General features: G+C 41.7%; 1 protein-coding gene across 1 annotated transcript in view; it reads left to right on the top strand.

Moving 5' to 3' along the window:
• LHFPL1 (LHFPL tetraspan subfamily member 1) overlaps positions 1 to 15704 on the top strand; it is a 54149-nt gene extending 38445 nt beyond the window's left edge. Inside the window, exon 3 of the mRNA XM_075539466.1 lies at positions 15523 to 15704. Within this exon, the coding sequence (XP_075395581.1) occupies positions 15523 to 15704 (182 nt within the window). The remainder of the gene's footprint in view (positions 1 to 15522) is intronic.
• The last annotated feature ends 12183 nt before the right edge of the window (positions 15705 to 27887 follow it).

Below are 27887 nucleotides of genomic sequence, written 5' to 3' on the forward strand. Positions count from 1 at the left end.
CTTTCACGGTGATGTGATTCTCACCACCACCCCACCTTTGATGTTGGAGACCTGGTCTCCTCTGTCCTTCATGGTCACCTATGTTGGTGTGCTGCTTCCGTGTGGGCTCGGTTGCTTCTGGGATAGATGGCCGCTTGTTTGCTTTCAAGCCTTTAAGTCAGTCCCCAGACGCTATATCTCTCAGTAGCCGGGCACCATCCGCCTTCTTCACCACACTTGCTTATGCACACTTTCGTCTTCAGCCATTATGTGAGAAAGGTGATCACACAATGATTGTTTTTGTTCCTTTGTATCTGCTACATGGTCCATTCAACACCTTGTGTTCGCTTAGGCCGTGTGCTTCTTCTCTGTGGGCTTTGTTGCTTCTGAGCTAGATGGCCGCTTATTTGCCTTCAAGCCTTTAAGACCCCAGAACCACGTTTTTTTTAATCCAATCATCATTTGATGGAAATTTGGGTTGCTTCCAACTCCTTGCAATTGTGGACTGTGCCGCAATGAACATTGGAGCACAGATGTCTGGCCATGGTTTGTTTCTTGCCTCTTCTGGGTAGATGCCCAGTGGGGGATTGCTGGGTCGTATGGTAACTCGATTTCCATCTGTTTCAGATATCGTGAGAATGATTTCCATGGTGGTTCTACATACTTATAAATCCACCAACAGTGGATGAGAGTTCCTGTATCCTCACAGTCCCTCCAACGCTTGTTGTTTTCTGATTTTTTGAATTGGGCTACCATTGAGAGTGTTAGGTGGTATCTCATTGTTGCTTTAATTTGCATTTCTCTTATGGCTAAAGATCAGGAACATTTTCTCATATGTTTGTTGGTCATTCAGATTTCTGTCCCTGTGAAAATTCTGTTCAGGTTCTTTGCCCACCTCTTAAGTGAGCAATTATTTTTTTTTCTTTTTGGAAGCTAGCAGAGTATTGTAGATTCTAGTAATAAGGCCTTTGTCTGATGTGTCATGGCTAAAAATGTTTTCCCAGTCCATGGACTCTCTTATTACTCGCTTGATGAATTCTTTCAATGTACACAGGTGTTTTATCTTCATTCTATCCCATTTGTCCATCTGTGCCTCCTCTGTGTTTGTGTCCTTCCCTATTCTCGATACTCTATGCATTCCCTGTGCCAAAGTTCTCTAGTTGGTCCCAATTCCCTCATTGATGGCCCTAATAGTTTGGGGTTTAACTTCAACTTCAAGGCCTGTGACCCACCTTGAGTTTATTCTTGTGCAGCTTATCATGCATTTTGAAATGAATTTCTTTTCTGTCCTTGATAGCTCAGGCCTTGTGCTACATACTACTGGACTTCAGATTTTGACATTTTAAGGTGTAACAGAAGTCTTCATAGGCCACACCAGAAGGATTCAACTTGGACACCCCTTCAGTGAATGGGACTTTACCTTAAACATACCTATTGAAGACTGAAGCGGCAGAAATACTTCTTTGGACTTAAAGCTAAAATGTCCTAGGGTGAGAAGAATGAGGTGATTACTATCCCAGTGTCAGGATCTTGGAAATCACTGGCCTTTGAGTGAAATCTCCTACTTTCAAGGTTTTCCAATAACTGAAAACCTAAGACAAACATATATTGCTATTTTCATATTTTCTCTGCTTTTGCCACATCTTAGTTCTCCAGGCATAGTTTTGCCTTAGTGAATGATTGTTAAAAAATTGCTTGCCTTATAGCTAACCATCTTTTTTTCTCATGTAGCATCCAGTCACTTAAATTTTTAATCTGTATAAGTAAATTTCCCATGCATTTTAATTCCATGCATTTATGCATATATAAGAAAGCTTATATACTTATATTTCCTTTCTCACTAGTGTTTTAACTTCTATGCCAAAGGCCCGATTAATGATACTGTTTTTAGTAATCAAGTATCCCCTGAAGGTTACCTATATTATTTCTCAAGAATATAAAGCTGCCTCTAAAGGGGGACAGGGATACATATAACCTTAGATATATAAATGGATTTTGAGTTCACAGTTAATCATAAGCCCTAATTTAATAACAATTAATTTTCATGATTTGGCCCTTCTCAATACTTGGCCCCTTGAAGTGACACTAAAGATATGGGTGCTACAGCAAAGTATGATGAAAAAGTAGATGGTGCCTGACTATCAGGAAAAAATAGCACCTGAGGTCTTAAAATGTTGTCTTAAAACAGTCATCCAAGAAAGGTGTCAGCTGAGTTCACATGGAAGAATCCAGGTGATCCAAGGATTGGAAATAATACAGTCCAAGGCCAGTGGAAGGAATTGTATTAGAGCTTAAATCCTGAGCCACTTAGTTTGCACAAGACTATCAAAACAAAAATCAAGCTCACTATCATTGAGTCAATACTGACTCATAGGGACCCTCAGATGGTTTCTGAGAGTGTTACTGTTTATGGGAGTAGAAAGTCCAGTCTTTTTCCGGCAGAGCTGCTGATGGTTTTGAACTGTAGACCATTCTGGTCACAGCCCAATATGAAACCATTACACTGACAGTAATGCTCATAGATTGTCTCCATTGAACTCCCTTGGACCTGTGAACTCACATGGACCTGTAGCCATGTCTGACTTCCTCTGGCTACAGGAGGGAGAATGAAAATCTATCTCTACATCTGCCCAAGGATGATTCCTATGAAGTAGAGGTCAACATGCCTTCAACCTCTATCCTATTTTTTTTATCTTAGTCTGACACAGTTCTTCCTTCCCATGGTATTCTACTTCCCTGCTGAATTCGACAATCCATTGCAATGGCCACAAGAGATCACAGACAGTATGACTATAAGGTTTTCCTAGGGCAATAAAAAGGCTACAAGTCAAGATCAAAATGCAGTAAGGATACATTTCTGTTGTCCACAATAAGGTCTTTTTCCAGCCAGGCCAGTGGGTATGCCCCTCTCTGGACACTAGTCTCTTAGTTACTTCACTCATTGGCTTCTGCCTTCTCTAACATGCATTACAAGCCTCCTTTAGTGTTGAAAAAGGCCCAAGGGACACTCCACTTTGCAAGTCAATCTCCTGCTCTAAAGAATTCAGCTTTACTCAGTCAGGGAATGATGGCAAGCCCATGTCTCAATCTGAAAATGTCTTTGCCATTGTCCCTGGTGCCTCTGCTGCTGCCACCACTTCACAGAGAACCATTGCCACTTCATGTAAGAAATGTCCCTGTTCTCTCTGGATTGTAGTGGGATTCTCTGTTCCTGCTCCTGAAATGGTCTATTTTTATGCTGAGTGGAAGGGCAAAACTGAACACTCTAAGTTAGCATCCTGTCCCCCATATTGATATGCAAGTAATAGGATGGGTGGAAGAACCAGACCAAGTGATTTCAGTTCACCGCACGCAGCTGCAGCTTTAAAACTGGAGAGGGAGTTCCTAAATGACCTATTATTTATGTAATTATTTCCTTTTGCGATGCCAGTGATATAACCTTTCTGCTCCCTCAAGCAGATAGCAGTAGGTAGGTTGTGAGGAGGAAGTTCAATGGATATAACCTTCTTTAGTTACCTGTGAGACAGATGCCGTGAGCTTAGTTTTTCAGGGTCCTCATAGGAGTTTCTGGGAGAGGAAACTCAGAGTGTCCTAGAGGTAACAATGAGAGCATGTTGGGTTGGTTCCGAGCTCAGTGGTACCTACTTTTCACTTTAGCATAATTTACGGAGGCCTTTTGTAGCCAGCTCTATACTCTGGAGCTACCCGTTTTGTCAGCTTTCTTCCTGTCTTGGGCTCTGGGGCAATGACATGCTATGCATTTATTCCTTTCATTTAGAGAAACAAGGTTTTCCCTGGTCCCAGAGTGCATGTACCTAATAGAAATATCTCTGCTACTCTAATGAGGGTACGACCTGCCTGGCAACTGAAGAAACAGAATGAGACTTCTGCGGCCTTGCCTGGGCTCGACTGGGAACATGCTGGAAAGGAAGAAATTGCTCGACAGCATTGCCACCCCAGAGCTGGCTCCTGTCTACACTTCAGGAGATTTTGGTTGGAGGGGCTGTGGAAGAAGCTCAAATGAGCCTATTCCAAAACAGTTTCTATGCCCTGTCTTTATGGCTTAGAGTTTGAAGAATCATATAAGAGATAAACTTTTCTCAGGCTAACAAAATCGCTAGACTGCAGAGCACTGGCCTGGATTTAAAGAAAGTTGGGTTGGACCCACATCCCTACTTCTCTGCTTTGAAAGTGAGCCTAGGACTATTAGCTGAGCTTTGCACTCCTTTCTGTGAAGTGGGCACAATGAACCCTGAAGCCTTTCTTTCAAGGACAGCATAAGTGGAAGGGGTCTTGTTCCAATTTTCATTCTGTAAAACCCAGACTTTTGGAAAGCCTCTCATTTTCACGTTTAAGTGTGTTCTTTTGGCTGCTTGCCTTGATATGGTGGTCTTCTCCAGTATACCATTCTCAGAAATCGACTTTTGCTTTCTTTTTTTGGAAATCATTTTATTAGGGGTTCATACAAATCTTATCACAATCCATACATACATCAATTGAGTAAAGCACATTTGTACATTTGTTGCCCTCATCACTCTCAAAATATTTGCTCTCCACTTAAGCCCCTGGCATCAGCTTCTCATTTTCCCCTTTCCCTCCCCCCTATTGAACCCTTGATAATTTATAAATTATTATTTTTTCATATCTTACACTGTCTGACGTCTCCTTTCACCCACTTTTCTGTTGTCCATCCCCCAGGGAGGAGGTCACATGTAGATCCTTGTAATTCGTTCCCCCTTTCCACCCATCCTCCCTCGCAGGGCAGTGCCCCAGGAGGCTGGTGGGTAGCCAGGTTTGGAGTAGAACACCATGAATGGTGGGATGAAATGCCCTGGCCAGGCAGATTACTGTGGAGGTTGGGAAGAGGTTCCTGCAGCAACGTAGAATGTTGGCAAGTGTTGCCCGAGCTGCATTAAGCCATGTGAGGCACTAAGATAGGTGGGAGGAATTTCCCTCAGTCATGTGGGACAACAGAGGTAAAATAGGAGCTCCCCTAGCCACACAGGCAGGAATTCCCCAGTGAGATTTTGAGCGGAATATCCACTTGTGGAGGTCAGCTTGGCTTTCCCTAGACTTGGGGTATGCTGCACAAGGTAGAGCCCACCTAATTGTGTTGTGGAAGGCTAAATGCACTAGGCTAAGGCTAGTGGTCTGGGGGTCAGCAGTGGCATGTGAGAGAACAGGGAAGAGACAAAGAGGGGAAAAAAATCTAAGCCCACTGAGACTGTGTAGGGCTCGAGAGAAGAGAGGGAAACAAAAGTAACAATATAGCTGAGTCTCGATCCCTGCCCATGGGCTGCAAGTGTTTAATCTGTGCCTTGAGCTGGCAGCAAGCTGTGGCTGTGTTGAGATTAAGCCCATGAACCAGCTCCATATGATCCTGGCTCCGGCCAAGACAGTGGCGGAGCTCTCACCTCCACTGTGTTAAGCCAAATCCCCCAGCCCATCAAAACCTAGTGCATCTGTGCCTACTTATCTTTATGATGCTCTTCCTGTGATCCAGCAGTGTTGAATTTCCCTCTTAGTAACTCTCCTGGGCTGATTACTGCAGTCTCTCTGGTACGTGTCACTCAGTCATCATCTTCCTGGCAGTCCTCCACTTTTGTTTTCATGTTGACTCCACTTTGCTAATAGTTGGTTCCAATTCTCTAAGGCCACACTTGTCTTCTGTGAATTTGTCCTACTGTGGTGGCTTGTTTGTCATTATGATGATGGGAGCTGTGCCACTGGTTTAAATACCATCAGGGTCACCCAAAGCAAACAGATTTCAGAAGTATAAATTTAGGAAAACTGCAAGTTTTCAAAACTGAAATGTAAAGTATAAAGATCAATATCCTAGGCATTAGTCGGCTGAAATGACCTTGTATTGGCCGTTTTGAATCATGCAGTCATATGGTTTACTATGTCTGAAACGACAGATTCAAGTGGAATGGCATTCAAGGACATTTCACATTTCAAGATCTATCTTGAAGTGCAATGCTGTCTGTAATAGGATGATATCTATCCCCATAAAAGGGAATCCAGCTGATGCACTAGTATTCAAAACCATGCACTAACTACTAAAGTCCCCACAAAAACTCAAACTCACTGCTCCTGTGTCTTTTCTGACATATAGCAACCCTAAAGGACAGGGTAGAGCTGCCTCTGTGGATTTATGAGACTGGAAATATTTTCAGGAGTAGGAGACTTGTTTTTCTTCCCCGCTAAATCTAATTATTCATAGATTAAAGAATTATACCAAGGTGTTGTTTGAAATTTAACAAATATGCAATCAAGATGCCTTGGTAATCACTGGTGATTGGAATGAAAATGTTGGAAACATAGAGGAAGGAATAGAAATTGGAAAAACATAGTCTTGGTGAAATAATAATAAAAAACAACCGTGGAAATTACATGACAGAAGTTGAAGACCAATGACTTCTTCACCACAAATACCTTTTTTACCAACACATATGGTGACTCCCCAAATAGATCACTCCAGATGAAATACACAGTCACCAAATTGACCTACATCTGTGGGAAGAGGTGATGGAGAAGCTCAGTATAAGCAACTAAAATAAGGTCAGGGCCAATTATGAAATAGATCATAAATTGTGCATATGTAAGTTCAGGTTTAAGTTGAAGAAAATTTTAAAAAGTCTATGAGAACCAAAATAGTATCATAAGTACATCGCACCAGAATTTCAAGAATATTTCAAGAACAGATTTGAAGCATTTAACACAAATGAAAAAGTCATGATGAGCTGTGAGGTGGCATTATACATGAAATCAAAAGGTCAGTAAAAAGATCGGAAAGAAAGAAAAGTTCAAAATGGATTACATACGAGGCTCTGAAACTTGCTCTTAAGGGTAGAATAACTAAGGCAAGTTGAAAAAATGTTGACGGCAAAGAGCTGAATAGAAAATTTTGTTTTTCCTTTTCTTTTTTTTTTAAATCATTTTATTGGGGCTCATACAACTTTTATCACAATCCATATATACATCAATTGTGTAAAGCACATTTGTACATTCATTGTTCTCATAACTCTCAAAATATTTGCTCTCCGATTAAGTCCTTGGCATCAGCTCCTCATTTCCCCCTCCCTCCCCGCTTCCCCCACCATTGAATAGAAAATTTTGAAGACCATATTGAGAAGTAAAATATTATAGCAAAATGTGCAAAGACCTAGGGTGAGAAAACAAAAAAGGAAGAACACACCCCATATAATTTTAAAAAGCAAAAACTAAAGAAAAAATGAAGTATAAAGTTACAATATTCAAAGTTTCTGTGGACAAAATGTTGAAAAATGCCAGAAGCATTAAAAGAAGATGGAAAGTATTCAACAAGTTGCTGTACCTAAAAAGAACTAGTCAATGTTTAACCATTTCATGGAGGTAGCATATGAGCAAGGATCAATGGTACTGAAGGAATAAGTCCAAGCTCCACTGAAGACATCATCCAAAAATAAGGCTCCAGGCACAGATAGAATATTAATTGAAATGTTTCAACAAGCTGATGAAGCACTGTGTGGCAGTTACACAATCTTTTATCACCTTGAGTGAATGGATGGAGTCTAGCCTGTCCATCAGGTCATAGCCAATCAGGCCTCTGAGTGGGCATGGCCTTCTCCTAAGGATTTTTGGAACCGCTGTCTTCCTCCTTGGAGGTTAGACACACACACTTTCTGTTTCGTCTTCCTGCTGACAAGCCACATGGATGATGCTGATGGAGCCAGAGCCTGGTAGCTTGAGGGGCCGCTGGAGACCCACACTAGTGCTGAGATGCGTCCACTGCTACTATAACTACAAGACTTTCCACCCACTGACCTGTGATGTTCCGGCACTCAGCATCACACATTGTGTGTGTGTTTGAAGAAGAATTTATAGACTGGCATTGGATATATGGACTTGATCTGGACTGCAATAGGATGTTTTCTTAATATATAATTACTCTTTGATGTAAAACTCTTTAAAAATGTTTTATTGTGGGCTCATACAGCTCTTATCACAATCCATCCATCCATCCATCCATTGTGTCAAACACATTTGTGCACGTGTTGCCATCAATATTTTCAGACTATTTCCTTTCTACTTGAGCCCTTGGTATCAGCTTCTCATTTTCCCCTCCCTTTCCCACCATCCCTCCCTCATGAACACTTGATAATTTATAAATGATTAATTTTTCATGTCTTACACTGACCAATGTCTCCCTTCACCCACTTTTCTGTTGTCCATTCCCCCAGGGAGGGGGTTCTATGTAGATCATTGGGATCAGTCCCCTTTTCTTCCCCCACCTTCTCCTAACCCTCCTGGTATCAATACTCTCATTATTAGTTCCAAGGGGTTTATCTGTTCTGGATTTCCTGTGTTCCCAGTTCTTACCTGTACTCATGTATATGCTCTGGTCTAGCCGGATTCATAAGGTAGAATTGGGATCATGATGGGGGTGGGGGAAGGAAGAATTAAAAAACTAGAGGAAAGTTTTATGTTTCATTGGTGCACCCTGACTGGCTCATCTCTTCCTTGTGATCCTTCTGTAAGGGGATGTCCAATTGTCTACAGATGGGCTTTGGGTCTCCACTCTGCACTCCCCTCTTTAACATTGATATGATTTTTGCTCTGGGTCTTTGATGCCTGATACCTGATCCCATTAACACCTCGTGATCACACAGGTGTGCTTATACCATGTGGGCTTTGTTGCTTCTCAGCTAGATGGCCACTTGTTTATCTTCATGCCTGTAAGACCCCAGATGCTATATCTTTTGATAGCCGTGCACCATCAGCTTTCTTCACATTTGCTATGCACCCATTTTGTCTTCAAAAATCGTGTTGAGAAGGTGAGTATCATAGGAAAAGATACTGGGGTGAGATCCAGGTACTATGACAGGGGTCAGACCCAATCCAGGGCTACATATGACAGTAAAGCACTTTTTTTAAATTTATTTTTATTAGAGGATCATTTTATTGGGGACTATTAAACCCTTGTTACAACCCATACATTGATTGTTTCAGGCATGTTTATACATATATTGCCTTCATTCATTTCTAGACATTTACTTTCTATTGAGTCCTTGGTATCAGCTCCTCATTTCTCCACCTCCCTGATAACCCCTTTCATATATCATAAATTATTATATTTTCCATATCTGACACTGTCCACTGTCCCCTTCGCCCGTGATTTCTGTTTTTCTTCTCCTTGAATAGTGGTGTATGGTTGTGTGTCAGTCATTGCGATTGGTTCCCCCTCTCTCCCTTGCCCTCCCCCTGCCCTTATCCCTACCATTCTGGTATCACTATTCCCTCTCCTATTCCTGGATTCCATGTATTGTGATCCTCCATCTCTTTTATATACCTGTGTACATGCTCTGGTCTAGTCTGAATTGAGAAGCAGTACTGGGGGTCATGATAGTGGGGGTGAGGAAGCCTCAAGAAATCAGAAGAACATTGTGTGTTTCATCTATGCTCAAACTTCTTTCTTATACACATATGAGTGTCTCTGGATTTGTTTCTCTAGTCAACCCAGACTAACACATACCTGAAGCACTCATCTATGCCAGGACATGTGGAAGGTAGCTACTTGGCCAACTATCTACTTGGGATCCATATTTGTATCCATTCCTAAGAAGAGTGACCCACAGAATGCTCAAATTATAGAACAATATCATTTTGATCACATGCAAGTAATGTTTTGCCAAAGATAATCCAACAATGTTTGCAGCAGCACATTGAGAGGGAGCTGCCAGGATATATTCATGTTGATGTGAGATGGATCTTGGCTGAAAGCAGAGAGTGCCAGAAAGATATTAATTTGCCTTTTATTCACTATGCCAAGGCACTTGACTGTGTGGATCATAGCAAACTATTGATAGTCTTGAGAAGAACAGGAATTCTAGAACACAGAATTGTGGAACCTGTGCATGGATCGAGACAGATGTGCAAACATAGCAAGGGAATACTCCATGCTTTAAAATCAAGAAGGGTGTGCATCAGGGTTGTATGCACTCATCATATTTGTTCAAACTGGATGTGGAGCAAATAACCAGCGTAACTGAATATGAAGGAAAATGCGGCATCAGGAGTGGAGGAAGGCTTACTAACGAATTATATGCAGATGACACAACTTGGTTTAAAGTGAGGGGGACTTGAAACACTTGCTGATGTAGATGAAGGATGAATTACAACTCAATGTAAAGCGCCGGTGCTCAACCTGTGGGTCACGACCCCTTTGTGGAGTGAACGGCCCTTTAATAGGAGTCACCTGATTGATAACAGTAGCAAAATTACAGTGATGAAGTAGCAATGAGAATAGTTTTATGGTTGGAGGGGAGACCACAACATGAGGAACTGTGTTAAAGGGTTGTGGCATTAGGAAGGCTGAGAACCACTGATGTAAAGAAAACTCAAATCATCACAACTGGCACAATAAGTAACATCATAATAAATGGAGAAAAGATTCAAGTTGTCAAAGATTTCATCATGCTTAGATTAACAATCAATGTTCATGGAAGAAAAAGCAAGAGATCAAATGATGCCTTCCACTGGGTACATCTGCTGCATAAGAAAGACCTCTTTAAAATACTGCAAAGCAATGATGCTGCTTTGAGAACTAAGGTGTACCTGACTCAAGCCATGGCATTTTCAATAGCCTCATGCGCATGTGAAAGTTGAATAAGGAAGACTGAAAAAGAATTTGAATAATGCATTTGAATAATGGGGTTGGGGGAGAATATTGAAAGTACCATGAGCTCTCTCATGTTCTTTGGACAGGAGAAGTCAGTCTCTGGAGAAGTACATCATGCGTGGTAGAGGGCCCTTGAAAAGAAGAAGACTCTAAACAAGATGGATTGACATCGTGGATGCAACCATGTGCTGAAACATAAGAACAATTGTGAGGATGGTGCAGGAGTGGGCAATGCTTTGTTCTGTTGTACATAGGTTCTGTATGAGTCGGTACCTAACTGAGGGCACCTAACAACATCAACAGCAATTATCTAATTGGTTTCTTTCAAATCTATTCTCTGAGGATTGCATTATTTTCTATAACTGTTATATTCTAATTCTGACCATGAGTTCAAATAAGGACATGCAATTTCAGAAAATTATATGACTGCTCATTGTACAGTTATATTGGTATGGCTCTTCTTTTTCACAATCTTTGCAACTCATATGAAATGACTGGGTGGGAGCATGCAAAGTGGGTTAATGGGCCTCTAATGAGTGATTGGTCAGTGCTGCCATTCCACAGCGTATAAAGTTAGCCATCTCAGAAGTAGGAATGGAGAATATCATCACCGCCCCCCCCCCAAAAAATAGCCACTAGCAGAGCAATTCTTACATTGGAGAAGTAGTAGCAGAGGCAGCAGAACTGAGACCATGAGACAAGTGGCAAGTTTCCCAGCCCATGGAATGCATAAAGCTGAGTGCCTTCAGGCAGGAGGCTGCCAAGAAAAGTGGTGAGCCCTTTGAGAATTTATTGGCAATAACAATGCTTTGTAATATTTGACAGTGTAGGGCAGAAGTAAAGGAGCCTTGTGACTAAGCCTAATAACCAGAGAGAGACATGTCTGCAGGCATGACTGAGAAGAGGCACTGTGACCAAAATAACTATATCCTTAACATTTCTTACCCTGATCTATATATAAAGTGGTAACTTACCTAATACATTCCATACTCATGAGCATTTTCGGTGAGTTTTGTGTGGCCATGGCAATGAATAATCAAACCTACCTGAAAAGTAGAGTACTGTGGGACGGATTGTTAATATCAGAATAGAATAAAGAAAGATGGAAGGTGGAGGCCTGTCTTACCTCTACCTCATAGAAATCACCCTTGGGTAGATGTGGAGTTAAATTTTCCTTCTCCCTTCTGGAGTTGGAGGAGGTCAGATGTGCTGTCCACTCCATTCTTGCATGGCCCCAGACTTTTGGGAAAGTACTATCTCTTCCGAAGGAATATGACTTAATTCTTGTTATGGGGTTATTATAGGAGGATGGTGTTAAGCAAGGTGAGAGAGAGAGAAAGAGAGAGAGAGAAATATTTATATCAAGAAAAAGAATCACACAGTTGTAGAGGTGGGTACATCAGTTCAGCTTCAAGTCTATGGTCAAATGTTAAACTGGAAGCTTATGCTGACTGGCACAACTTTGAGGGTTAATGAGCCCAGGATCAAGAAAACCACAGGGTACAGAGGTGGAGGAATCATCAGGCCAGACTTGTGACTAAAGAGGCAAATGATTCTAAGGCAGGTCAGACTGCAGGCTGCTGATGGCTCCCAGATTCAGTGGGCAATATTGCAGACTCTTGCCTGAAGTCCAAAGAACCCAACCCAGTATCCAGAGCCACCAAAAGAGCAAACGAGTTTCCCACAGTGACTATTTATATAGGAAGCAAGCCACATCACCAGGAAAATCTTTTACCTGCATCAGTGATGAGTCCTGAGTAAGGGGGTTGGAATCCATCCTAACTGGTTGCTCACGGCAGAGTTGATAACCTTATGTAATCATGTAGGATTACTAGGCATCACCTGCCAAACCACTGAGAATCTTGGCCCAGCTAAATTGACATAAAACCCAATTACTACAGAGGGAATACAGAATTACTTCATTTCTTCAAGTGAAAGAAGGAAAATATATGGTGCTATGAGAGCATCTAGTAAGGTACTATGGTTAAGGAGGTCAGGAAAAGGTTTAATTAATTAATTGTTAGAGGCATTCACAACTCAATTGAGTACTGATATACAAGTGGGTACCCCCCCCCCTAAACCGGAAAAAACCTCTGCTGGGTAGAGTTTTCATAGTACACATTTTTCCTGCTAGGTGAGCATCCAGCAACTCACTCTTGAGTTAGTGCACCCAGTGACTTCACCTGGGAAGGTTCTCTGGTCACAGTGAATTTCTTCATAAAAGCAGTTTTGCTTTAACCTCATCTTTTGTGAGGGCTGATTTAAGGAAACAGCGCGTAGCTGTGATATTTTGTTTCCCACTCAAGAAAAATGCGGCAGAAACTGTTATAATATTGAACACAGCTTAAAAGGACAGCACTATGGGAAAAACTCAAGTAGTTTTCTCATTTCAAAAAGGTGAAATGATACACACGCTTTCTATTTATAGGTTCTGAAAAGATTGTGTGACTGTGCGACTATAAATAAGGCCTGATTTGTGGCCGATGGGGGACTGGTTTTGTCATCGTCACAATGAACCTGCTCACTCATCTCAGGAAAAATCAGCATGCTCAACTTACTCACTTGACCTCACTTTGTAAGACTTCTTTTTGTTTCCTTGAATGAAGAGGGTAATGAAAGGACAGCGATTTGAGGACATTGAAGGGTTGAAGACAAAAGCAGGGGAAGTGTTGTCAGCCGTCCAAACAGATGAGTTTGAAAAATGTTTTCAAGAATGGAATAGCAGATTGGACAAATGTATTAAGGTGATAAGATTTGAAGGTGATAAGATTGGTTTGTAAAAACAAATACATCAATTTGATCAAGCAATCTTCCATTGCTTTTGTTTCTCAGTGATTGAACATTGACGAGGCAGAGAGTGTGTCTTCACAAGTACACTCGCTGTAGCTTTTCAGGCAGAGATAACAACATGGGCATGGTGAGAAGAACCCAGGTACAGTGTACAAGCAAACAGAATATGGCATTTTGCCTGGGGTTTAAACTTTACTTCAAAGTTGAAGCTGAAGCTGCAGTTGTAAATGTTGAGACTGAAAATAGGAGTGTACTCCGTTCCAAGTATTGTTAGTCTCATACTGAGTACTAATTGTTGGCAGAACACTCTGAGGCATTATCAGAAAAAGTAGACAACGACATCCATACTGCTGAACCAACAATCTGGAAAAAGCAGATAAAATGTGAAATGCAAATTTCTCTTCCAATCTTTCTCCTGACAGGTACACCTGCATATGGAATGGAGAGATGAATTTTTATGGGGCTACTTGCTTGAGGAAACTTGAGCCCACTGGAATTGATCAGGGAAGGCTTTCTGGAGGTGTTGCATCCTGAATAGTTTTCTGGGGATGCTGCGAATGGTGATTCTGGCAGGAGAGATAACATGAGTGATGAGTTTGTGGCAGAAAGAGTACTTCTGAGGTAGAAAATTTGGGTTAAGGTAGACTGGCCTAAAAAGTGGGGAAATATAACTAGAAGCCATCTTAACCTCTTCTTTGACACACCAAGCAATGGATTGGAAGAAGAAAACTTCAGATTCACTGGAACCACGAGGATCAAAATAATTGGTTATTTGACTGAATTTAGCCTTTTTAAAAAGATTGTCATGAAGTATCTTGATAGTCCTATTGACTGTAATCCAGACTAGTTTTCTGACAAACTGTGAAGTACATCAAGGCCTCCTTTTTCCCTCAGGACCCCTCTGAAATTTGTATCACTGATCACCTATCCAGTTACCCAGCTCATGTTGGCTTAACCACTTGATGTTAGCAGTCAATTACACTGACCTCCCCTTAAAATAACAGGGGTTTTTTCTTTCCCTGGACACTGAGGAGACCCTGAAAATCCACATATCTATCAAAGTAAGCAATCTATTGCTGATAGAATTACAAATGCTAGAGAGGTCGATTTGGAACAGTTGTCCTTCTACATGGTAGGCAGTTCGAAATCACCAGCAGCATATTGGGAGAAAAATTATGCTTTCTACTCTCATAAACAGTTACAGTCTCAGAAACTCACACACGGTCACTATAAATCTTCATTGACTCAACAGTAGTGAGTTTGATTTTTGGTTTGGTACTTTCCCATTATCCTTTAAAATGAAGCCATCCCTTAAGAAGTTTAACCCTGTTTCCAATGCATATTTTGTCCCTGGATTTTACAAGGTTAGATTAGAATAGAGACATAATAAGAGGCAACACATTAGTTTGTTTTCTGTATCAAACTTCCAGGTAATGCAAGAGATGCCTCTGAAAATAGCCTATATACAGAATATATCCCTGCAGTTAAGAATATGGAATTTAAGCTCAGGTTTATACTGCTTTTCAGCTGTGTGATTATTTTTAACAAGTTACTTAACTTGTACCTCAGCTACTTCATCTTCAAACAGGGATAATAAGAATACTTAGCCCTAGTGATGCTATTGGGTAAATGATGGGCTTCTAACCTCAAGGGTGGCAGTTCAAATTCACCAGCCACTTTATAAGAGAAAGATTATGTGATCTACTTCCTTAAAGATTTAGAGTCTCAGAAACTATATATAGGGTCTCGTGGAATTGGGATAGACTTGATAGCAGTGGGTTGTGGTTGAGCCCCTATGGCTGCTATAATTCTCATTGTGTGCACAAAGTGTTTAGCATAGTACTTGGCACCTGGTGATGTTATTTTTGTCTTCATCCTTGTCATAAGCATGGCCACCACCACTGCCTCCAGGATTCCACTAGAACAAAAGATTGCAATGTTCTAAGCTGCTTCCAAAGAAAAGAACTGGGGAAGATGGAAAGTGGATGTCCAGTCACATTCAGTATTTCATATTTTCACTTGCATCTTAATTCAAAGAGTGTATATGAAAAGATGGCCCAACCCTCATATGTACCTCTATCTCTATTTCTCAGGTACCTGTCAGCTTGGCTGGGCCTATTACTGTGCTGGAGGTGGAGCAGCTGCAGCCATGTTGATCTGCACCTGGCTTTCTTGCTTTGCCGGAAGAGACCCCAAGCCAGTCCTGTTGGTGGAGAGCATCATGAGGGACAGCAATTCTTATGCCATGGAACCTGATCACTGCCTCCAACCTTGAGCTTGAGCAGAAGAGGGGAAAGGGTGGGACCGGGAAGGGAAGGGAGCCATGGAATGAGGTATGAAGATTAGACCAGCTGCAAACGAGTGTAATATAGTGTTTGCATGGTTGGGAACTCACCTGTCATTTTTTTACACTTTCCCATAACCTAGTAGGTCAATGGCTATTTACAAAATTTATCTAGAATAGCTACTGTAGCAAATTTTCACCCTGTTTGTGAATGCCCAGTAGTTCCCAAGTTCCAGAGTGGCCCTCTATGCAAAGTAAAGGAAACGTAGCTCCTTAGAGTTTCATAGCATCTGTGTAATACTTAGCTTCAAAGCTTAAAAAATGGGTAGAACATTTGCGCAGTGAGGGGTCATGAGAAAGACAGGATTTCTTCCTACTATTCTATTCTTATGGTCCTTCACCTGGTATTTTTGTGGCCTCTAAATAGCTCTGTATGCCTACTGCTCAAATTGTTGTGACCCTTCCACCTTTCCCGTGCTCCTATTCTTCCCCTTTTTGGGGGGTGTTTGGAGAGAGGGTATCTGAGTCCCAGAGGGAAAAACACTAATGTTTACATATGGTCTGGGACGCCATCCTCATTTTGCCTTTGAATAGGCAGTCATACATTGTATGTTCAGGCTGGAAAACTGGTACAAAATTGCAGTTGCAAGCATTGCCCAGTCCCTTTTAGATACAGAAGTAGTGTTTATAAAGCCTTTTGAGCAGAGACTCACATTTGTTGGGCACTCACCAAACAAGAATCCCCAGTGATGAGGAAAATACTGCCTCCTTACTTTAATTTCTACCATTCATTTCTTTTGACTAAGAAATTTGCCATGGCCTTATGCCCTTACAGGCTTTTCTAGCAAGATATAAGTTTTTCTGTTTAAAAGACTGCTTGTCAAATGCACCGCCCCCTCCATCTGTGGCGAGTTAGACATGAGTGAACACAGCTCTGATGTCACCTAGGGCTGATAGATTTTTAGGCCTGGCCTCCATCCCATGGGTACTTAAGGCTAACTGATGGTGTGGAAAAACGTGGAGTTTCATGAGTGCAAAATACGGTCTCAACCCCTCCCCCTGAAAATTTATTCAGGCCAGCTCTATTGTTCCATAACTACATTTTTTTTTAGGGACTGGGGAGGGCCTATGACTCTAAAGGCCAGCTCATCAGTTTCTATTCTTAGTCATTCCAAGGTGTTTTGGGTACAGAACTGCCTACAGGGAGAGAAATGGAAAGAAATAGCTTTTTAAGTCATATGCCATCCAAGAAAGGTCAGGGTCTTTGTAATCACCTCACATAAGCAAGTGAATGCAAGAGTGTACTCCTTTCACGTGTTCATTCGTTCATTTATTCATTCATCTACCAAACATTTTTTGAGAATCTCACTATATGCCACATTCTATGCTAAGAGTGGTGATGAAAAGATAAAGATTCAGCTTCCCCCCATAAAAGGGATATAAATGGGTGGAGATGGATTGACGTGTACATCAATGATTGTCAAACACTGTAAGCACTATGAAAGTGAAGAGAAGGAGATAAAGGATGATGTCGAAGCTGGAGACGGAAAGGTTTCATGGAAAAGCTTCCTACAAAAGATGATGCCTAATATGAATCCGAAAGATGTATAAAGGAAGTTAGTTGGCCAAAGTTAAGGGTGTATTTAGAGATGGGATAGAACAGGCAAAGGCATGGAGACATGAAAGGACATTAAATTATCTTGATAATCCAGATTGGCATGTACAGAGGGAGGCAAGAAGCAGCTTTATGAAAGCTTCTTGTTGAAAAGAGAAGCAGTAGCTAGTTCCTATGGAACCTTCTAAGACAGGATAAGGAGTTCGGACTTTCTCCCAAAGGGGTGCCATTAAGAAGAAAGCAACAGGACCATAGTTGGGTTGGGGGAAAGTGAGGAGGATAAAAGAGGATAAGGGGAAATGAGAGACACTGTGATGACATGGGTGGGAAAAAGGAAGCCCTGAACTAAGTCTTATGTGACTGGAGCAGAGACGATGAATGTAACGGAAAATGTGTAGGAAGCAGATGCTATATGACTTAGGTCAGATGAATAATGTAGGTTAGAGCAAGGTAAAAGCTTTCGAGACAACCCTGCTATGTGAGTGGTTCTTAGCACTAAGATGGAGAATTTAAGAACAGACGGTACACAATTGATGATTAAATTCTGGTTAAGAATTATAGGATGGGATAAAGAGTTTAAGTCATTCAAGTTGGGAACATGCCACATTAGGAAGGAAAGATATAATTGAGTTGATAGCATCCTCCTATCCCAATAACAGTGACTAAATATAAGTTTAAGAATTGAAATTTGTCCAACTGCATTATTCTATTAAGTACACGCGGTAATACAATCTTAGATGAAGAAAGTTCAGTGCATGAAAAAGAACACGACAAATGCTCATGATAAGGCGATCATTTTTCTCAGGGAACCTACAGGAAATTCTCTGGCAAAAATGCATGGAAATGACTGTACCAGTTAAGGTACTAGCAGAAAACAGATAGTGTGCCCAACAGGCTGAACTGAACTGAGCTTATGGTGGTATAGGCAGGGTTAGGGAAATGTAACATGCTAACCTTTACTCTAGAATGCCAGTCATGCTCATCTTTGCTCTTAACTACTAACTTGTATTTTGAACATGTTCTCAGGAAAGATTAGTCCCAGGGAAAGGACATCATACTTAGTAAAGGGTCAGAATAAAAGAGGCAGCTCTAAATGGGATGGATTGACACAGTGGCTGCAACAATGGACTGAAGCACACCAATTGGGAGGATGGCACAAGACTGGGCCATGTTTTGTTTTGTTTTGCTTTCCTGTTATACATAGGGTTGCTTTGAGTTAGAACCAACGTGGTGGCACCTACCAACACCAACGCTAACCTAAAGGTTAGTGGTTCCAACCCACTCTGTGGAACTGAAGAAGAAACCTGATGACCGGCTTTCATAAAGACTATTGCCCCCAAACTGCTCAGCGGAGCCATTCTGCTCTAACACTGGAAGTGATTCGATCGCACCCAGCTAGGCAGGTTCCAGGGAAGCTGCAAGCGATGTTGAGACAGACAGGGAATATTAACAGTGGGAACTGTGATCACTCCTCAGATTGGCCAGGGGAGAAAATGGTGTTATTAGCATAGCAGGGTAAGAACAGATGCTTGCCAGGAGGGATGGTTATGAGTAGTGCCACGTTAGTGAATGCTGACTAAGTGCAACCTGGTAGAGAGGGAAACGGGGATTCATATCTATCTCAATCTCTTTCCACTCTTTAATCTCTTGCAAGCATCCACCATTTGCCAGACCCAGCCCAGCATTAGTGGGCAAGGGAGCCTGTCAATATAGTCCATTGGCGTCCATCTCCTTTGGCACAGAACATGACAAGGCAGGGCAGAGCGCTTCTCTTGAAGGTGGGGGGTAGGAAACGGGAACTCCTAGCTCAGGGAGTGCTCTGTGCCCTGGACAGTGCAATCCCATTTCTAGGAAGGGCAGTCCTTATTTCCCACCAGGGTTCAACTAGCTAAACCCACTGTGAAGGGGTTGTGCCCTAAAAGCAGATTGGGTAGGAAAGGGTTAATCTAGAGGAAGAAAAGCATAAGAAACAAGAAGCAGACTCTTTCAAATAACTAGAACCTTGTAGAAGGTAGAGGTTAGTTGGAACACTTCCTCCACTTTTCTAGGGGCTGGAGATTGGAATTTTTATGAAATTATTTTTTTCTGTTAGGAAAGCAGCCCTGCAGAGGCTGATCCCCAAGGAAGGCTCCAGGGCAGCAATGTTTAATGTGAATTTAAATGTCCCCTCCCCTGCCTGTTTCTGGTATCTTTCTTTCTAAGCCTGGTGTTTTATACAGATGTGTGACTACCTGGTTTTTCTGTGTGGCGTGAAGCAGTCTCTTAGACACTAAACCTGCCTCTTTTAGTTACTATTGAGCCAAAGGGAAGGGGTGTGCCAGGGTAGAGTAGAGGTTTGCATGAATGAAGTAAAAACCTCAGCTCGATGGTGGGTTGCCCCATGCCTGGATGGCTGTCCGGCTCCCTGTCTGCAGATGCAGGCTGGGTGCTGAAGCATGACTATTCATCCTGACCAATCAGCACAGTGGCCTGAGTATTTCTTAGGATCCCATTGAGCAGGGCATTCAGAAAACAATGCTAGCTGGTCAGCAACTGTGTCCCTGGTGTAAATATTTCTCTACCTGGAGTGATCCGAGATATGCTGCTGATGTTGTCACCTAGTTTCCCTCTCCCTACTGTTAACCCTCACTAGGCCTGTTCCCAGTGACTTACAGGTGTGGGTGGCGAGCAGTCAAGTGGATCATTTGCAGGACCATGGTCTCCAGCCAAGAAGAAAAGGTGGTGGCCTCTGGGAGAGGGAGTTCTGACTTCTGCAAAAACAGTTTTGGTAAAATGGTTGAAAATGTACCCTGAGAATAACGAGGGCATGAGGAAGATGCTGAGAGGCAAAGGCACTGCAAATTGTCAGCAAAGTTGTAATGGGAGGGAAGCGATGGGCTCGTCCAAATGGGCTGCACTTTCTTTCAAAAGAACAATGTGCTGAAGCTTAGGGATTGTATTTGACCTAAAGGCAGGCTGTTGGTGGTGGGAAAATGAGAAGTTTCAAGAAAACCAACAGTGAACTCGTTTTGTAAAGGATGGAGGGCATCCCACTTGGTAGCTATTTCTAGAACTCACCATCAATTTCCAACCAGGTCAAGTAAAGCTTTCTTAGCAGATAGGAAGTAGGACCCTTCCAAAGAATCATCTCCGCCCTTTGTCCTAAGTTTCAGAGTACTTCCCAGCTGGAAGGGGACTGGAGTTGAAGGGCATTTATTACTGGTCTCTCCCTCAGATGTAGAGCAGTGCATTTACAGCTTCAATTTTCCTCTCATCTACTTATGAGATTAGGTTCTCCCAGGGTTGATCTCTTCTCTTAATGCATTGAACCCCCACTGCGTTCTCAAAGCTAACAGCAAATAAACACTTGCTATGTGTGCACACAAATGATTTAGATTTTCATTATCCAGAGCTGCCACTGATATGTTCCACAGCAGAAATAGGGGAAGACAAAATCCTTGATGTGTGCTGCAGCACTGTCTCCTGCTCTTTTGTCTCCCTTCTGGAAGGAGGACCTAGGATCATTCATAGGAGAGGTGGGCATTGAAGCCAGCTGATACTCTTGTCAGGCAGTCCCCATTCGGGCTTTTTCCTGCAATGCCTTTGCTTCCTTAAGAGCCAGTGGAAATGACAGGCAGAAAATAAGTGGCAATGCTGTTAAGAAAGATCGGGGAAAATAGGAAGAGGGAAATAGGTAAAAGTAAGAAGCTCTGGTGGCCCAGGAAGTTACACATTGGGCTGCTAACTACAAGGTTGGCAGTTCAAGCTTATCAGTTGGTCCATGGGAGAAATGAGGCCTTTAAAGATATCTAACCTCATAAACTCATGCAAACTGGGGTGGGCTAAGGGAAGTGGGTAGCTCTTCCCCTGTCCTGTAGGGCCATAATGGGTCAAAATAGACTCTATGGCAGTGAATTAGGTTTACACAACTAACGGTGCCACTTCTCCTCATGGCAGGGAGTATGTGATGTGTTATGACGTTCTTTCCCAAGGTCTCTCCATCTTTGGTGATAAAATTATGTCTTCCTAGGCAACACAATAATGTAAAGATAATCCAGATTTTGGAGTCAGACTGTTCATTGTTTATAATCCAGCTGAAATGTGTCCTTGGGCAACTTACATAATATTACATACATTGGTTGAACTTTCTAAGGTAATATTTCCTATCTGACATTGGCTTCCATAGCACCTAGGAGCTATTCATTTTCTAGTGGCCCCAAGCTTTTCAATGTGCAATGTTTACCAACTTTATTCTGACCCATTGATTTTGGATTGTGGGTTTACATTAGAATCCACTGGTAAGTTTTTGCTCAAATTTGATGTCTATGCCTCATTCCAGTTCAATGACATCTCTCCCAGCCCGTAGATGATCTACCATCCCCACCTTCAACATTGCAGTCATATGCTGACTCTCTAGTCACCCCTCTTCATTAAGAATTCCAACAGCTGGCCTGCTCTCTCCTTTTCCATTCTTGTTTCTCTGATCCTTTTAGATGGTCTTCAATGGTTTCGACATCCACTGACCTAATCTGCCAAATTTTTTGACTTCTAAATTCTTTTGACTTCCTTACTTGCAATAATATTTTTTTCCTGTCACCTAAACCTTGTTGTTCCCAGGTGTGGTGTTGTCAATAAAGTAATTATCATTTAAAAAATCTTGATTTTAAGCCTCTCATTATTAGCATTACATATCCTTTCAGGAAGCTAGTTGTCTTTAATAGTCACACTCTACCAATTCTTTGATCCCTTGAGAATCCCAGTGCACCATCAACCTTTCATGTCTTCATTGTCTAACCTACTCACCCAATCTAGAGTGCATCGTTTAGCATTGTAATCACCTCCTGCAAAAATGCCCCCTACTCTGACTACCTACTCCTGGGTTAAGCATAATAATTGGCCTGGTCTGTGCTTCCAACAAGTACCCAACCTTACAGAGAAAAATATAACTCTCCTTGTACCTCTTCTTTGTACTTCCGGTGAGTTCATCCAATCCCATGGTGTTAACAGTTATTTTACTTACTTTGGATATACTTTATCTTGTGTACTTTGGGCATGTTTTTGGGAAAAAGCTGCTTACTTCTTAGTCAAAAAGACACCACCAACATGGTTTAGGCCCATGTGGAAAGTTGATGGCTCAGCCGTGGAAACTAATGAAGCCATGGCTGGCCTGTCTCTCTGCCTGAGATCAAAGGACACTTGCCCCCTGTTCCCTGACTAGAGCTACAGAAGGCAGCTGTCTGCAAATTTATCAGTTATTTGATGTTCCCAGCCTCATCCTCCCTTCCTATCTGTGAATAACTTGGCTAATGTATTAATGCTCCTTTTTAAACCTCGAATTATGGACATCTCTCTGTGTAATCCTGTCATGTGTTGCAGGCGACATGCAGGGAATGTATTTAAGCCTGCCCCTCATAATGTCCAGGGCCCTGGCATGCCTGTGTTTCAGGAACATCTGCACTACGATTTGGGTCTCCCTTTTGTATATCAGGTTCCTCATTGCAGATCGTGCCCCTCTCCAACCAATTATGATGTAAGATAAGAGCCTGTCTCAATATTGTCTTACACATATTGTCAAGGAGAGACCAGTCCCTGGAGAAAGACATCCTGTTTGGTAAGGTGGAGGAGCAGTGAAGGAGATGAAGATAGATTGACGCAGTGGCTGCAACAATGGGCCTGAGCATGGGAATGAATGTGAGGATGGCACAGGATTGGGCAGTGTTTCCTTCTGTTGTTCATGGTGTTGCTATGGGTCAGAACCAACCTGATGGCACCTAACAACAACAACAACAACAACAACAACAACAACTCAAAGTGTGATCTGTGGCCTCAAAGCATTAACAGCACAAGGGTGATTATTGGAAATTTAGAATCTCAAGCTTAAGCTCAGAATTACAGAATTGTAATCTGAATTTTAAAATGATTCCCCAATGATTCATATAGTTCAAGAGGCACCCATATATGTCAGTGTTTTCAACTTTGATTTTCCATTGGAATCAGGTGGGGAGTTATAAATCTGCTGCTGCTTACACTCATTTTCAGAAATTCTCATTTGATTGGCAGGTTACTCTGAGTTTGAATTGACTCTATGGTGGTGTGAAGGTTACATAATCTGGGGTCACTTTGGGACTTAGAGGATAACGAGTAAAGGTGTAGAGTTTAGTCTGTGAATTGGGTCATAGCCAATGAGCCCTGTGTTTGGGCCTGGCCTTCTCCTGAGCATTCTGGGAACTCCTAGATTTCCTACTTAGAGCCAGGAGACACTTTCTCTCTGCCCACTACCTGAGAGATGTTCTACTGACAAGACAAATAGCCCTATGCTTATAGACCCCAGCCCTGGGAACTGAAGGAGCCATGTGGAGACCCCTGCCAGTGCTGAGATGCTTCTACCACCACTGGAACCACAAGACTTTGCACCTGTGATCATCCTGTATTCAGCATAATTGGCCTGTGATCATCCTGTATTCAGCATCATTGCATGTGTTGCGTGAGTCTGAAGAGGAATTTATAGATTGGTATCAGACATATGGGCTAATGTCAGAGTTACCTGGACTGGGCTAGGATGTTTTCTCTATATTCATCTGCTCTTATATATAACTCTCTTTCCTATAGACATTTGAGTCTCCCTGGATTTGTTTCTCTAGTCTACCCAGACAAGCACAGGTGGTGAGTTTGAGTTTTTGTTTTGAGTATGGTACCATGGAGTCAACTCCAATGCATAGTAACTTGCCCCTATGGGTTTCCGAGATTGTGAATGTTTACAGGAGCAAGAGCTTCATCTTTCTCGTAGAAGAGTGACTGGTGGGTTTGAACTGCTGACTTATTGTTAATAGCCCAATGCTTAAACCACTGTATCACCGGAGCTCCTTTAATGTCACCATGCATACCTGGTTTCCCCCTCTACTTCCTTGGGGGGTCCAACTCATTCTTTGGGGCTCTTCTTCCTCTGTTCTACCCCTGTGGTTAGCAGCCTATGCTCTACCTCTTTGTGTTGAAATACTGTAGGCTCTATTGCTCCTCTCTGTTTTCAGAATTTCTCTAGATGATCTCATTTATATGCTAAGAGCACTCTGATTTAACCATAGTCAGGGTGAATGCAAGAGGAACCCTGTTGGCATAGTGGGTTATTAGTTGGGCTGTTAACCACAAGGTCAGTTCAAACCCACCAGCCACTCCCCTTCAGAGTAGCTTTCAACTCCTGTAAGATTTACAGTCTCAGAAATTCTACAGTGGTAGTTTAAGTATGTCCTATACGGTCACTGTGAGTCAGAATCAGCGTGATGACCATGCATTTGAGGTTTTCTTTTGCAAATTGTTCAATTTAAGCTGTGAAAAAGATATTATTAATCTTCTATCCTTCTCCAACCAGTTGCTCCTGTTATGTCACTCTGGGAGGAATCCCGTGTTCTTTCCTTCCATGTGCAAGGCCTTCAAAATGCACTCCGTATCTGTCCACTTCTTTAACCTGTGCTACTACCATCCTAGGATCTTCATGATAAAAGAAATATGTTTTAGCAAACTGGGACTAAAAGGGAACCTTGTGAGGGTGTATCATGCTTTCAGCAAACATCATACTAAATGATGACATTTTAGAAACATTTTCATTTAAGTGAAACAGGGGGCAAAAGCGAATTATTTTATGTCATAAACATCCAATAGAGATTGCAATGATAAAAGTTCCAATTACAATAGCAACCCCAAATTTAAGGCACATAATATTAAATCTAACAAAAGACGTGGAGTAAATGGCCAAACATTATATTATTAAAGGCCAATGTGAATGCCAAAATAGAGAAATAGGCAGTTTTTATCCAAATGAATGTAAATCCAAAGCAGCATAAATAGACAGCTTATATTTTGGGATTTTAATTTACATACAAATCTTACCATTCATGTCCAGATATTTAGACTTGATATACAGTCACAATGATAAGCAAGTATGATATTGACACAATGGAATGGAAAATAATATCAATAAACAGGTCTGTGATTATAAGTGAATAGATAAATGACAGAGGTTCATTTGAAATCAATGCGAGAAAGACAATTCAACAAATGATACAGTAAAGTGGAAAATATTTAAAAACAAATTAAGATTAGATCCCTCAAACATCTCATTTGTGACTATCTCAATTACAAGTGAGTTAAAGTTCAATTTTTTAAATCACATTAAAAACAGATTTTAGAAATATAATACAGGAAAGCATTTATTATGATTTTAGGATTTTTTAAAAGTCATAAAAACACAGACTATGAATCAAAAAAGTGAAATATTTGACTACAGAACAGATTAAACAATTCAAAATGTGTGCATAAGCAAATGTGGTAAAGAAAGCTGATGGTACCCAGTTATCAAACGATATAGTATCTGGGGTCTTAAAGGTTTGAAGGTAAACAAGCGGCCACCTAGCTGAGAAGCATCAAAGCCCACATAGGAGAAACACAACATCCTGTCTGACCACAAGGTGTAGAAGCGACCAGTTATCAGACATCAAAGAAAAAATATCATATCAGTGGGTGCCCACCTTCCCGATATGATCACTGAAGACAAACGTGCGCATAAGCAAATGTGGTGCAGAAAGCTAATGGTGCCCGGCTTTCAAAGGATATAGCCTCTGGGGTCTTAAAGGCTTGAAGATAAACAAGCGGCCATCTAGCTGAGAAGCAATAAAGCCCATATGGAAGAAGAACACCAGCCTGTGTGATCATGAGCTATCAAAGGGATCAGGTATCAAGCATAAAAGAAAAAAACTCTTATCACTGTAAATGAGGGTGAGTGCAGAGTGGAGACTCAAAGCCCATCGGTAGGCAACTGGACACCCCCTTACTGAAGGGTTGTGGGGAGGAGATGAGCCAGTCAGGGTGCAGTGCAGCAATGATGAAGCATATAACTTTGTTCTACTCCTGAAATGCTCCCCCCCCACCACGACTATCACGATCCCAATTCTACCTTACAAATCTGGCTAGACCAGAGGATGTACATTGGTACAGATAGCAACTGGAAGCACAGGGAATCCAGGACAGATGATCCCTTCGAACCAGTGGTGAGAGTGGTGATGCCTAGAGGGTGGAGGCAATGTGGGGTGGAAAGAGGCAAGCGATTACAAGAATCTATGTTGGCCTCCTCCCTGGGGGATAGACAGCAGAGAAGAGGGCGGAGGGAAGATGTCAGACAGTATAACATGTGACAAAATAATAATTTATGAATTATGAAGGGTTCATGAGGGAGGGCGGAGGGCGGCGGGAGGAGGAAAATGAGGAGCCGATAATAAGGGCTCAAGTAGAAGGCAAATGTTTTGAGGATGATGACGACAAGTGTACATATGTGCTTGACACATATGTGTATGTATGGATGCTGATAAGAATATGAGCCTCCAATAAAATGATTTAAATTAAAAAAATCTTCTCAGTAATAACACCTGATTGCCTTTTCTGGGCTTCATTGTGCTTGGGAGTGGCCATGTGACTAGTTCTATCCAGTGAGTTTGAGTAGCACTACTAGTCCAAAGTATTTACGTATCAGTATCAGTCTCCTAGAGCTCTTACCTCCATGGTAACCGGCAATATGCTAGGTGACAGCAGCCTGCATCCTGGAATGATCACTTCAAGTCCCCAAGTGATACATATATGACACCCAAGTGTACATGTGATATTTGAAAATTCTCTTCAATAAACAATATTATAAAAAAGGGCAAGTCTCAGATGGGATGAGATACTTGTGGAGGCAAAATGAACAAAGATTTACTACCTCTATAAGTCAAAGAACTACAATCAAGAAGGTGAACACAAACAATTCAATTTTACCAGAACCTTGGTAAAGGGTATGGCAGAAGAAAGCTGGCAGCATGCTCAACTGAAGGAGAACCCAAGGGAAAACATTTTAAATAAGACATGTTTCTGTTTATTAAGTACAAAACATATGTAAATCCAATCATAGCAAGTGCTGGTGGAGTGTGGGAAGTATCCAACACATGTAGAAGTATACAACAGCAACAAAAAGCACTTGTCCTTGTATCCACTCCAACTAGTGTTGATGTCCTCTAATAACAGAGCAGAACTGTGTTCCAGGCCTTTCTTCCTAATATTTCTCTCTCTCTCTTTAGTTTTGAAATTTCTATTACTTTTTTAATTTTTAAAATTATTTTATTGGGGCCTCTTACAGTTCTTATCACAATCTATACATCCACCCATTATGTCCAGCACATTTGTACATTTGTTGCCCTCATCATTCTCATAACATTTTATTTCTGCTTAAGCCCTTGGTATCTGCTCATTTTTCCCCTTTGTCCCTGTCCTCCCTCCCTCACGGACCCTTGATAATTTATAAATGATTATTATTTTGTCATGATTTTCACTGTCTGAAGTCTCCCTTCACCCACTTTTCTGTTGTCCATCACCCAGGGAGTTGTTATATGTAGATCCTTGTGATCGGTTCCTCCTTTCTCCCCAACCTTCCCCTTCCCCTCCTGGTATTGCTACTCTTGTTATTGGTCCTGAGGAGTTCATCTGTCCTGGATTCCCCGTGTTTGCAGTTCTTATCTGTACCCATGTCCATCTTCTGGTCTAGCTGAATTTGTAAGGTA

The sequence above is a fragment of the Tenrec ecaudatus genome, chromosome X (assembly GCF_050624435.1).
Source record: "Tenrec ecaudatus isolate mTenEca1 chromosome X, mTenEca1.hap1, whole genome shotgun sequence".
NCBI lineage: Eukaryota > Metazoa > Chordata > Mammalia > Afrosoricida > Tenrecidae > Tenrec > Tenrec ecaudatus.